The 14,006-nt window shown below is 42.0% G+C and overlaps 1 protein-coding gene and 1 long non-coding RNA gene across 3 annotated transcripts in view; one reads left to right on the plus strand and one right to left on the minus strand.

The window, feature by feature from the left end:
* The window catches only part of CHSY3 (chondroitin sulfate synthase 3), a 250,934-nt gene extending 244,298 nt beyond the window's left edge, over positions 1 to 6,636 (minus strand). The window contains exons 1-2 of the mRNA XM_012933064.2: positions 5,707 to 6,636; positions 2,746 to 3,029 (exon numbers count right to left, since the gene is read on the minus strand). Of these exons, the coding sequence (XP_012788518.2) occupies positions 2,746 to 3,029; positions 5,707 to 6,514 (1,092 nt within the window). The 5' untranslated portion in view covers positions 6,515 to 6,636. The remainder of the gene's footprint in view (positions 1 to 2,745; positions 3,030 to 5,706) is intronic.
* The window catches only part of LOC129405545 (uncharacterized), a 36,259-nt gene continuing 27,921 nt past the window's right edge, over positions 5,669 to 14,006 (plus strand). Inside the window, exon 1 of one of the 2 annotated variants that reach the window (XR_008630637.1) lies at positions 5,669 to 5,758. This is a non-coding gene — a long non-coding RNA (uncharacterized LOC129405545). Of the gene's footprint in view, positions 5,759 to 5,858; positions 5,966 to 14,006 lie in introns of those variants that run through there. The other variant, XR_008630638.1, reaches the window with a different exon arrangement.

Consider the following 14,006-nt stretch of genomic DNA (forward strand, 5'->3'; position numbering starts at 1 on the left):
CTTGGTAGTGAAGTTTTTTATAACTTAAAAAAAACTTTGAGATTTTATAATTAGAATGAATGAATACCTCCTCTGAATATTAAGTAGATCCTTTAAAAAATGACATTCCATAACTGAGTAAATCCTAGATAATTTCTTAGAAAGATATAAAAAGTCAATATTGTAAAATACAATCCCTTTGGAAAATATTTTCTATTTCAAGAAAATTGTAGAACTGATTTTTTTCAAATGTTTTTTTGAAGTCAATAATGGACAATGATAAGTCAAAAATTTAAACTATCATGAAATGTTAATGAAATATCACAGTTGTATTCCTTATGTCTCTTTGTTCTGGGAGCAAGGACACAATTGGCAGTGCTCAGGGGCTATCCCTAGTTTTGTGTTCAGGAGTCCTTTTATGGTGCCAGGGATCTAACCAGAGTCACAGCTGACACAGCTGCATGCCATGCATGCACTTTATACTATTTCTTTGGCACCTGTGTCCTTTTTTATTCTAATAAAATACTAAGATAACTGTCCTTATATACCAGAACAAAAGCCTATACTATAAATAAAACAGTAAATCAGTTCTTAAACTTATTAGTCACCTAAGCATATTTCACTCGCCTTGCATATGAAGCACTATGTAAACATGTATCTACACAACACAATCAATAAGGACTTGAAAGAGACACAACTAAATAACACATTTGTTAAAACTATGACGTAGTAGGTCAGGAGATAATATAGTATGCACTTAGGTTTGGTACCTGGTACCACATGGTCCCCTAAGTATTGCCGGGTGCAGAGGCTCCAAGGGCCAGTGGGTGTGACCCAGGTAATCCTGGGACTGCAGGTTTGAGCAGGACTTCATCCTTGAGCCCTTGCATTGAACTGCTGGCCCAGTTGGATGAGAATTACCAATGGGACCCCCAGGCCTCCTGAGCATTGCTAAAACCTTGTATGTAATATCAGTACTGGAATCAAGGCACAATAATGTTTCATCCTTCAGTTTTTATTTTAATTTGTGTTGGTGCCAGAGATCAGAGTCAGGGCCTCACACATGCAAGATAAGTGTTCTACTGCTAAGCTACGTTCCCTTCCCACCTTTATGTTTGGGTGGTTTTTAATTTCTTCCATACAAAGCAGTTATCTGTCAATTAATGTCTATGTGTAAATAAAATCAAATGACTAATTTCTATATTGAATATTTGTTTCAACTTTCAGTTAGTTTTATATTAAGTGGAGAAAGGCAAATCTGTTTTTACTAAATTTTTTTAATCACCTATTTTAAGCTATATTGTTCTTGCATAAATAAAGTGATCTAGGTGCTAAAGAAATAGTACAGTAATAAGACTCTTGCCTTGCACGCACAGCCAACCAGTATTTGATTCCTAGCACCACCTTTGGTTCCTTAGTCCTGCCAGGAGTGATCTTTGAGCACAGAACCTAGTATCTCTCTCTCTCTCACACACACACACACACACACACACACACACACACAAGCATTTTAAAGACTAGACATGAGGTAGTCTTGTAAAAGAACTTTTTATTATCAAAGAAATAAGGTATGAAAAGGTATGAAATAGTAATTTTTAATTTCTGTAGGTTATATTCAAATAACTAGTTATATGTGATTTTTACTTTTTAAGTATAAAAATCTACTATCCCCTAAGTATAAAAAAGAAAGCAAAATTAACTAAAGTGTGACTGCTCCTCTAAAAGAAAATAAATTGGCAATCTTGAGGTATAATTACTTTGCAAGGAATGCATTTTCTTAAACGTTTCTTCTAAACTAAGAAAAATGAGACATATGAAAAGATAAGTAAATTAATGTAGTTATAATTGATCAGAGTATATATTAACAGCTAAAATATATTAAGCCACTGGAAACCAAACAGCTCTGAAACTCCAATATAGTACTTAAATGTTAAGTCAATTTTTACTAAGATTATTATTCAGGAGAACCATTAAATGAAGTAGTATTTCACTCAATAGCCACTTTATGAAGGAAAAAAAAATTCTAGAGTACTTCACAAACCTAATTTCCAGAGTAAAACAACAAAACTCAGATTATTTAAGTAACAGTTGCTCTTCAGAAAATGGAGTAAATGCTAATATAAGCACTTTTAGGGAACCAGTAAAAATATTGTGCCTTTACTTAATATCTTCAGAACTTCTATTTTTCCAGATAATTTATCCCTTTTAAAGTTCTGTGAATAAATCTAACATAAGTGATACATTATGCATCAACTTGTCCTATGCCTTAAAAAAAATACGTTTAATCTTAACACAAAAATCTTCCAAGAGACTTTAGATTTTGATTACTTGAAAACAAAGAGAGATTACTACATATCTAATCAAAACAACAACCAACACTAAGTCACCAATTATAAAAAAATGATAAAAACTACAATCCAAGAGAATAAAATTAGATCTCATCTTAGAGACAAGAAATGAATATACCTGGCTGCAAATACCAATAAAGCCAAGAAAGGGGAAATAGCAACTTTCAGAGGTGGGATCGCATGTAAACTGCTGCATAAAGTTAAGGATCCAGCTAGTACACAGAGCCAACTGGCCAAGGCTAATGACCTTAGCTTTAATGAGACTTTCCCAGGATCACTTTTAGATCCATCATGAGTTGTTGGTAACATTTTCAAGCAAATTCAAAGATAAACACAGGGGTAAATAGAATTCCTGCACCCAGTATGTAAAGTAAATGCACCTGTAATTTGTGAACATTTTCATTGACGTTCATCTTACCTCATAAGACCAGACACACTGAGTTCCACCAAAACGTCGAACACATCTTCCTACTTCCACATCTTCATGGGTTGTGTACATTTCTCGGAGGCATTCACCAATATGCGGCACCATTCTCCTGAGAACTTCTCGACTGAAGATCATGCCAGGTCCTCCCATACAAAAGTTCTCGCCAGGTTCCAGGCCCAGCTTCCCAAGTTCTTCAGTATTGCCCAGGCCTGTCTGGCCCAGGTAGAGAGGCTTGCTGCTATTCAAAGATCTAAGAAATTCTTCCAACTTATCACCTACAAAGAGAAAGGTAACAATCACTCCTTTTCCTTATTTCATAATCATTTATAATGTACTTAGCAGTGGGCAGAATTTCCAATATTGTGCACAAATTCCCTGTGTTTTATGCAATTGGGACAAAAATAGGCTATTGTATTTAACCAATGTATATTCTGAAGTCCTAATAAAATCTTAATCAACTTTCTAGCCGACTACTAAATAACATTAATAAGTCTAACAAATGCCAGATTCCTTGATGAAGGTGAGATAATGATGAAGATAGTAAAGAGAGGTTCCTTAGTATGTTTGCAATAAAGATAACATTCCCAAAAATATAATGATAAATTAATTGGACTGATGGTTGATATACAGCAATTATTTTTATCTTAATACTTATTTATTTTGGTGTTTTGTTCCAATTAAACAAGTTGTGTGTGCACCCAAAGTTACATATGATTAAGATTTCCTTGAAATTTGACTTTGGAACATGGAAAAGCATGTTTTAGGAATAAAATGTTTAATTTGTTTAAAAATTAAATAGCTGACTTACATTAGTTTGCAAGTCCATTAATATGACATAAATAAAATATATTTATTTAGTTTTGTCATACTGGAGAAAGGACCTAGGGTCTTACACATCCAAAGCAGGTGTTCTACCACTGAGTCACATCCCCAGCCCCAGAAAGAACTACTTAAAATGAAATGCTTTTGCTAAGACAGTTCAAATGCACTTAGTATTCTACAAAGTGATTGATACATTATCATAAGTTATCACCTTTGCTATATTTCAGATAAAATCTATTATCATTTTTTGTTTTGGGCCACACCCCGCGTGGTGTGGTGTTCAGGGCTTGCTCTTGGTTCTGTGCTCAGAAGATCATATGGGGTGCCAGGGATTGAACCTGGGTCAGGCATGTGCAAGGCAAGATATTACAGTCTGACTCACTGTAATATCACTCTCAGGGCCCCTTAATGTCATTTTTTGACAAGCGCAAGCATCTGTAGGCATCATCTTGATCCTGAGCCAAGCTCTTTGGATTGCAAGGGGTGTCAGCTCACTATTATTGAGTTCTAAGTATAAAATGCATTTCACAGTTAATAGAAATGGAAAGCACATGGCATTTTATTGTTCTTACAGACAGCTTTTCTGAGCATTAAAAGAAATGACAGAAGTGGATGCTGATAATGCATTCTAGAAATTATCTGCAAAGCATAGCAAACTTCTGCCAGGAAACCTTTGTCACACGAAATACGGAAGACAAGAAAGATAAGGCAAACTTCTGCCAGGAAGCCTTCATCACATGAAACACAGAAGACAAGAAGTCAAGATAGTGGGTAAGATTTATACAATCTTATAAGTGGATCACTAATAAGGTGCATATGTGTGTGTAATAGTACACTCTCAAAAATAGCATAATTTTGTTCTACTGAACTCTTCGTTTTTGTAACTAATGGTCACTGTTCCCTCTGCCAGTCAGCCCTGCGTTATTGTTCTCTTCTTACCACAACCCAGCAAATCTCTGGCTATTAACTGCACCTACTCCTTGTAACAAAACGGGTTAGAACGTTGCTGCTGCTGCTGCTACTGCTGCTGCTTGTGTTTCCTTGAGTCATGTATAAAATGCTACTTGGATCAGGATGAAGCGATGAGGTAACAAGTAGAGGCATAAACTAAGGAAGGGTGCCCCCCTTTGACCAAGAAACTAGGAAAAGAAAGCACTGGGCAATCCCCTTCAGCACAGCTCTTTCCCTCTCCCTCTAAGCAAAGGACTGGATGGGAAAGATTGGTTCGGGCTCTCAGAACTTCCCGCCGCAGTTTAGAAACCTCTGGCTAGAGACACCCACACTTACGGTGCAGGTCCGCGCCTCTTTTAAAACTGACAAAGTTCCACGTGCTGTCATGGCGCGTGGTTCGGAAGGGAGGACCTCTAGCCTCTGCTTTTCACCACGGCCACCAAAATGAACCGGAAAGGATGAGCGCGAGTGTGTGCGTGGCACAGCACGCGGTTCCCGTCTCCAGTTCTTACCATACACCCATCCTGGTGGTTTTATTGAGGCGTGGTCAGGGATAAGGCACAGCGCTGTAACAGCTGGCGAGAGCTGGGCGCAAGGACGCTGCGGGGGCTCTGAGATTCCCAGTCCGTGGCGGGTCTTGCGAAAGGACCCAGCACTGCAAAATGAATCCTTGATCTCACCAGTTGCAAAACTGACCAAGATACAGTTGAAACAAATGGGTGAGACAAGTAAGCAAGACCACTAAATCTCCAGATCTAGCCGGCATTCGCGGGCGAGGACACGCCCCTCTGGCCGGAATGGGAAAGACTGCCACCCGTGGCTGTCAGAACAGGGCAGAATGGCAGTGGGTGTTCATTGAACTCTAAGATCCCTTTCCTTACTCCTCCAAAACGTTTTATATACTTTTTTTTTAAAGCAGGGACAAACTCTGGATAGAAGAAAAAGAGCCAGAGTATGGCAGGCAGATAAAGCCAAAGCAGGTGTTAAGGAGCATCCAGACCGCGAGAGGAGGAGCAGACTAGGCTCGGTGGGCGGATGCGAGGGGTGGGGACCGCGGGCTGGGGGCTGCAGGAGTCAGGAGCACGTGCTGGCAGAGGAGCAGAGAGGGGCTGGCAGGGGTTGGGGCTGATTGCACAGACGGGGATCGGGCAGGCGGGACAGCCGGCGCTGGGAGGTCACCTTTGATGTAGACATCGTCGTCGGCGCGCATGAACCACTCATACTTGTCCAGGTAGTGGTCGTGCATGTACTTGATCATCATGAAGGACTTTTTCTGGGGAGGGTAGGAGTCGTCCACTCCTGGCAGCTCTATAACAGGCAGAGGTGGCGGGGGTTGGATGAGCCCGGCGTTGGAGGGCTGCTGGCTGGAAAAGAACTCCACGCGGCCGGGAATGAAGCGCGCCCAGGTCCGCTGCGCCGCCAGCGCACGGCTGCCCAGGTACTTCTGCGCGGTCATGACCCCCACGTAGAGGAAATCCCGGGGTCTGGAGCTCGGGGTGGCGGCGCCCCCATCCCCGCTGCCGTTGTGGCTACTTCCCGGCCGGCCACCTCTCCGCTGTGCAGCCGCGCCCCCGTCCTCTTCTTCGGGGTCTCTTTCGGCTACCGGAGCGCCGGGGAGCCCCGTCGCGCCTTCGGGTTCCCGTCCTCTCCGCCGCTGCTGCAAGGGAGGTGGCTGCTGCCAGGGGCTGCTCCGAAAACTGGTTACCCCGAGCGCAGCCTCGGGCAGCTGCGGCCCCTGGCGCCCCGGGCGCGCGGGGGGCGGCGACGCCTCCAGCTGAGGCCGGGGCTGGGGCTGGGGGATCGGCTGCTGCACGCCGGCACCGGGGCCAGCGGCCGAGCGGCCGTAGTAGGAGCAGAGGCTGGAGCCGCGTCTCTTCCTCTCGCTCAGCTCGGCCACTCTGGGGGCGATGAGCCAGGACGCGGCGGTGAAGCCCAGCACCAACCCCAACGCCACGCTCATCCACGGGCGGCGGGAGCGCACGGCCATCGCGGCTGCCCCCCGTCGGGCGCGGACGCTTCGCGGAGCGGCTGCGGTGCTGCCCGCGGGTCCCGGGGCTCGCGCCCGCCCCTCTTCCGCCTCCGCGCCCCCAGCCCCGGCCGCTGCCCGCCGCCGAGGCGCCGCCGCCGGCTCGGGATCGGAGCGCTCCGGGCGCGTCGCCCGCTGCGGGCTGCAGCTGCCGGCCGCACTCCCCGCTGCGGTCCGGGTCGGGGCTCCGGGCGCGGGCTGGGAGTGAAACTTCTCCCGGCGGCAGCGGAGGCGGCGGCGGCGGCAGCGAGAGGAGCTGCAGGAGGAGGAGGAGGAGGAGGGAGAGGAGGAGGAGGAGGAGGAGGGAGAGCAGCGGCGGCGGCGGCGGCAGCGCGTCCGCTCCTCGGCTGCCACCCTGTCACTGGCGCGCCGGGTCCCTCCCTCCTCGCTCCTTCCCGAGCCCCCGCCCTCGCTCCCCGCCTCCCGCTCCCCCCGCCGCCCGACTCCGGACTAGCCGGAGGAGGAGCCACGAGCCCAGCCGCCGCCCGCCCGGAGAAAGCGCGGGCCGCGGTAATTCCCCGCCGCCCGTCCGAGGACGCCCCCCGTCCGCGCCCGGGGCCCGAGCCAGCCTGGTCTCCGGAAGGAAACGATCCCTGTCGGGCCGCCTCCGGCTTCCAGCGCCGACGCCCCCGGTCCCTCCTCCCGGCCCCGCTCTCCGTCCCATTTCCCGTCCCGTCCCGCCCCTCCGCCAGCCTCGCATCTCTCGCGTCCCGGGGCTCAGCCGGCCTCCTCCCGACGCGCCGGCACCGCTGAGCTCATCGGCGGGGCTCGGGTCCCCAAGCCCCTGGCAAGTCCTCCCTTAGCTGCTAACCTCTCGCGACCCCCAGCCCGCTCTGTCCCAGCGTGACCCCGGCCGGTTCTGCCCCGCCCCGGGTCCGCCTGGGCTCCACTGTTCCCTTTTCGGACCCATTTTTCCTTTCTCCCACGGTCACTTCTCGGCTCCTTCTCTTGTCCCGCGCCCTGCCCGGGAAACCATCGGCCTCTTCCTGCACCTCTCTGCTTTGCAAACTCCCCACACCCGCTTTCACTACCCCTCCCAGTTACACACTGAAGCCACATTGTCGCTTGTCGCCTGAGAAAACCTCAGAGGAAGTGGGAGATAGACGATAACTACCCTGAAAGATGGGAATGGGGGACATCGTGGTGAGTAGGGGTGCAAACCCTACAAGTTGAAAATTCGGAGCCTTTTAGCCATAGTTTCCAAGTGCAAGCCTTGTGTGCATGGCGCCTTGGGTTCAACCCAAATGAGGAATAAGTGTTTCCCACCTGTTGGGTTAAGGACCACTTCCTCCGCTTTCCTGCAGGAAGTGAGAATCATTCTCTGTTCTGGGCCATGGTAGGTGGACTCAGTAGAACTGACAAAGGTTGGAAAAGTGTGAACCAAATGCAGTCGAGATCCATAGTATACAAACTATAAGTCTTACCTCCATAAGTACTCTTAATAAAAATTTTTTTAAAGAAGAATGCATATTTTGGTTTATAAATTTCGTCCTCTAAGGCAATGACAGGAGATGTTTTACTTCTCTAAGGAGAGGGAAAGAAAATCTCCAACAAAATTGCGAAAATAAAAATTAAAAGGTAAACTGTATTTGACCAAAAAAAAATCATTGAAACCTGCATCATTAATCAAGTAATTGTCTGGAGGTATGCAACAGTTTTCAGAAGGGGGCATTTTAAAGCTTTCTAGAAGTTGTAACTTTATAGCCGGAGAAGCCTTGGCCATTCCCAGCCCTTTCCTCCTCTTCAGCTTTCGGTGTTCTGTTTTATACATCAAACGCAACGGCATGGTGTTGAATGGCATTAGAAGCAGGGCTGGATCCAGCAAGGTGCTGGCAGCCGCCCTGGAACAGTAGGCCTGGCCCGAGCCCGGGAGGAGTGGTTCTTTCCACACCAGCCGCTGACTGCATGAGCATGTCTGACTAAATGTTTCATCTGCTGGACAATGAAGCTCCTTTTCCATGTCTCGGTCTTGCCCAGAAACACTTGGGGAAACAGATTATTGGGCTCTCTCTCAACGTTTAATTTTAGTTAGAATACAAAACTAATCAAACAAACCAGCCCCTTCTGGTTTGAGAAAGCCTTCCAAGGACAATTTAAGCTTTCTAGAATAGTGATGTTCAATAGAAGTTCTATAATGGAAATTTTCTTTATTTGTGCTGTTCAATAAAGCAACCACTAGGCAAGAATGATTATTGAGCAGTTGAAATGTGGCTAATGTGATTAAGGAAATGAATTTTCAATTTTATTTCATTTTGATTAGCCTTTTTTTTTTAAGAGCCCCAGGAGCTCAGAGCCACGTTGGGCAGTGCATTTTCAGAGGGAATTCATACACATGGTCCCATTTTATAAAATTAATTATAGAGAACAAATACTCACCTACACACTAGTCTAACCTCCCCTGCAATATCCAGATGGAATTCAATATACTGACCGCCATTTATGCTGTTAATCTAAAAAAACCAGAAACTCAGATAGGGTTAAAAAAAAAAGCACTCATCAACTATTGTAATAACTGGGAAGAAAATTGCCTTTATTTGTTCATTTATTCCACAAATATGTATTAGAGATTAAGCATTGATAAAGTGGAAGATTCTTGGCACAGAAATGTCAATATATTCACTGCCATCTACCATAAAGTTTATGGGGCAGTGGAGAAGACAGACATTTAAAACTATACTACAAAATGAATTATAGTGGTGACAAATTACATAAAGGGAAAATGTAAGGTACACTGAGACAGTATTTGCAAGAGCATCTAATTTAGTCTGGGAGTCAGAGAAGGCATTTAGAGACATTGGAATAAAATGAAAACTATTGAAATGATGTTCTATACTGGCTGTGACCTTTAGAAAATTATTTAAATTATGTGAGCTTTAGATATCTCATCCTTAAGTAAATCTCTGAGGGATTTATTAAGATATTATATGTAAGTGCTTAACATAGAAACTCAGAAATTGTTGATTATTTTCTAATCTTATCTTTCTTGATAAAATCACTTAGATATTACCTTACTTTTTTAAAATGACAGCTCATCTTTCCGTTTGACAAATCTTTATTTAATGTCCACAGTAGACCTCCCACTATTCAAGAGAAATAGCAGTAAACAAAATAGCAGGTCCAGAGATAGTATAGTGGGTAAGGCATTTGCCATACTCATAGCCGGGTTCACAATTATGACTCCCCACCACCACCAGGACTAATCCCTGAGCACAGAACCAGGAGTAAACTTTGATCATACGTGGGTGTGGCCCAAAGAAACAAAAGGAAGACAAAACAAACAGCAAGCCCTTAACTTCCTGAGTGGTATAGTTTAAGGAGAGATTATACATATGAAAAATGCCTAAACAGCATGGTTAATATGCTGGGTAATCACTGTCACTGTCACTATCATCCTGTTGTTCATCCATTTGCTCGAGCAGGCACCAGTAATGTCTCCATTGTGAGACTTTTGTTACTGTTTTTTGGTATATTGAATATGCCACGGGTAGCTTGCCAGGCTCTGCCATGCGGGCAGGATACTCTCAGTAGCTTGCCAGGCTCTCCTAGAGAGACGGAGAAATTGAACCCGGGTCGTCTGCATGCAAAGCGAAAGCCCTACCCGCTGTGCTATCACTCCAGTCCATGCTGGGTAATAAATTTGGAAAAACTAGAGACAGTAGGTATATTCATGTATTATTGAATGATGTAATTTTAATTAACTGGTCAGAAGAGTTATTTCAAAGAATTTTAGCAAAAGACAGAAAGTGTGCCAAGAAACTATCTGATGGAAGACTTTCCAGGAAGAACACATGACCAGCACAAGACTTAATACAGACGGAACAGTAGAGAAGCATCTGGGGGTCAGATATGGGAGAGAACCCATGATTCCTGATTATTTTGGCCAGTGCTTGCCAATAGAATTACAACATGAGTCTTAAGTTAAAATATGTATTTTTTTTCTTAAAGCCACCTTTGTAGAATATAGTTGAAATTAATTTGGGTGACATTTTATTCAACCCAGTATATTCAATGTCATTCAAAGAGATAATCAAAGTAAAATTATGACTTGGAAACTTTATCTTCTTTTGCTATTTACTGTTTTGTCCAAATACATTGTATAGTTTACAGTTATAGCACATCTCATTCTGGACTAACCATACTTCAAATACTCAGTAGACTAGTACCTACAAAACTGCATTTTTTTAAACCTTAAAGACATTTTTAAAAACTGGTTTCTGTGTACAATAAGGGAGGTACTGAGTAGAGTGTGATATGATTTTATTTTTAGTGAGAAGGACCACACTTCTCAGTAGGTCCTATGGGGAAAAGTTAAAATATAAGGGTAGAGTTTAAGTTAAAAATAAGGGTATAATAAGGGAATTATGTAAAACATGATGTCATCACATTACTTTTGAATAAAAGAAAAAAATAAACATCTTTTTCCTTTTTCCCATGGAGTGCCTATACCTTATCTTCATATTTTATAAGTAGCTTTGAGAAAGCTTTTTTTAATTAATGAGTTTAATTTCAAATATATTGAGATTTCACTATTTATACATTAGGTATTTCTCCAATTCAGTGAAGTAATTTTCTTATACTCACTTTAATACTGAAAAAAAATATGATTTTTAGGTTGGATAATTATCTGAAAAAACTCTACCAGAAACTGTTTTTAATTAAAATAAGCAATAAAATAATACTGTCTGGGAAGACAGTAAGGGGGAATTTAACTTGACTGATATTAAAGGGGCAAATTTGTATGGAGACTTTATCATTGAAGAAAGGTAAAGATACACAATCAGATATGTGTACTACATTATCGCTTCTAGGCCTTTTGGCTAAGATCAAGTGCAGATATATGCACTACATTAGAAGAAAGACTACAGAAATGTAGGTAACTCCCATATCATTAGCAAAACAATGCCTGACAAGACTGCTGTTCTTATCAAACAAAAGTGGGTCAATAAGTATAGAGGAAATGCTTAATGAAGCACTTCAGTAGAATACTTTAAGAAAATTATAAACAGAAATATGTAATTGCAGTAGTTTCCAATAAAAGTACAAAACTGATGCCTTCCTCTCTAAGTACTTTAATAATTTCAAGCATGACCACATTTGACTCAGTATATGGGTATTTGTCACTTTCTCTGATCTAAAAAGATGGAGTACATAAGGAATCATCTGGAGTCACACTGCAGGCAGAAAGCCTTTTTCCGAGTGGTTTAGGGGCTAGGACTCTCTATTCTTTTTCACTGATTAGCATTCAGCACCAAGTGTACAGCCCTGGAATCACACCCTCCCTACTGTGGTAACGGAAGGTCAGAGAAGCAGTGAAAAGTGCCTGCTTCTCGCCTGTCATGTGTATTCTAACTGTATTCCTGGGCTGAAGGATGAACTACTTGACTTTCAGAGTCCTGGCACTTTGGGAAGAAAGGCATAAGGTTTATGAGACTGTGAAACAATGATCTGAGCAGTTGTCTGGAATATATTTTAGTACAAACTTTAAAGAAACCAAATTTGAGTAAAAGTGGAAAATAAAAAAGCTTTGGAATGACATTAATGTCAACCACCCGGAAACCAACTCTCACACACTTAGAACCCTTTAGCAGGCTGCTCTGAAGGTGTCCTACTGAGTGTTTGAATAGATTGGAAAGAATTTGTGGCACCATTAAAATGACAGAAAAAGGTACAAATGAATTTAAAAGGAAAATATATTTTGATGAGTTAACTTAAAAGTACACATTTAAATAAATGATTCAGAAAATCATTCCTATTCCAAATTATGATCAAATATAGGCTACTGCTTATAATTTGGTTCAATATTTTGCTGCGATATTTTTAATGTTACCATTTTCTTCACAGATCAAGCTGATCCATTTGCTGAAGCAACTGTGGCATCTAGTGGTTAATAATCATAATGTAATTCATTTTATTTATAAGAATTAGATTGTGAAATGAAGTATTTTTGATATTACCAAGAAGATTATAATCATAGAGGTAAATTAGAATAACCTTTGATTAGTGATTTTATTTTTCCAGCAATCAAAAGTAACTACAGGAGAGGATAATAAAAAATTTAAATACTCAAATATGAAGGTAGGTCTTTAGAACAAATTATCATAAAACTTAAGAGTTAGAGCCTAATGGTAAGCTACATTTAGCTAGTCACCATTAAAATGCAATTAATTTTTAAACCACATTCCCTGAACATTTGATGCTACTACAGAGTTACCCTATTTTTTTTAAAGGTGTGTGGGTTAAAAAAAAAAAGAAGTTCTTAGTTTTTTCAGAAATAAGTATTGAGCTACTTATAGATGCACTTGTATGATGTCTGGAATTTAAACAATTGAATTTGATTGAGATTGGTGCTGAGTGGCTGAAACTGACCAAGTTTTGATGAATACTGGGGCTGCTTGTTTACTACTGGGTAGACCTGGAATTTAAAGAAAGTTCAAAGAAAATGCATTATTTGTTTAAGATCAGCACACATTCAACATTTATTTTCTGTGGATTTATCTGGCCAAAAGATGATCCACTTGTCCAAACCATCATTGATGCACTTTCAGGAAAACAGGATGAGATGCCTGCAGTAACTTATGAAAGGACGAAAATAAAAAAAGGAGAATGAAAAACTCCTATTTCTTTTGTCCTCCTTGTGATCCAGTGAGCCTCTATTACACATATATGGGACCCAAACTTTTGCACAGAGACTCACATATTTGTAATGTGAATATTGTTTTTTCCTTTCTAAGTAGCAACAGTCTGATTAAAACAGCACGCTGCAGAATCTTCAGAGAACTATCATCAATCTGATTGAATGCTAAAAGGTTTTTTAAATTCAAATTTTCTTTCACTACCTCAAAAATATTAAGAAGCTGAAATTCAATACAAATACTTTTTAGAAATTACTTTCCAAAAGTTAAAATACATGTAATACTTTCCACTCTATATCTTTAGTTTTCATCCTTGTCAGTTATGTAGTTGTCAGTACTGTCACTGCTGTTGAGAAGAAATATGGTTTAGTCCACATAGGTAATTTATTTTAAAAAGTAGCACTGTTGTCCCATTGTTCATCAATTTCCTCGAGCAGGCACCAGTAACGTCTCCATTGTGAGACTTGTTGTTACTGTTTTTGGCATATCGAATACTCACCCTGGGTAGCTTGCCAGGCTCTGTTGTGCGGGCGGGATACTATTAGTATATATATATATATATATATATATATATATATATATATATACTCTTGGAGAGCCTGACAAGCTACCTGTGGCATATTCATTATGCCAAAAACAGTAACAACTAGTCTCACAATGGAGACATTACTGGTGCCCACTCGAGCAAATTGATCAGCAATGGGATGACAGTGCTACAGTGAAGATATATACTCCTTACTATTAAATCCTATTTTTCAGTGATAGACAATTGAGTTTCAGAACATTTGCTTCTGTGAACAAAATATTTCAAGGTTTATTTT

The sequence above is a fragment of the Sorex araneus genome, chromosome 6, assembly GCF_027595985.1.
Source record: "Sorex araneus isolate mSorAra2 chromosome 6, mSorAra2.pri, whole genome shotgun sequence".
In the NCBI taxonomy this organism is placed as follows: domain Eukaryota; kingdom Metazoa; phylum Chordata; class Mammalia; order Eulipotyphla; family Soricidae; genus Sorex; species Sorex araneus.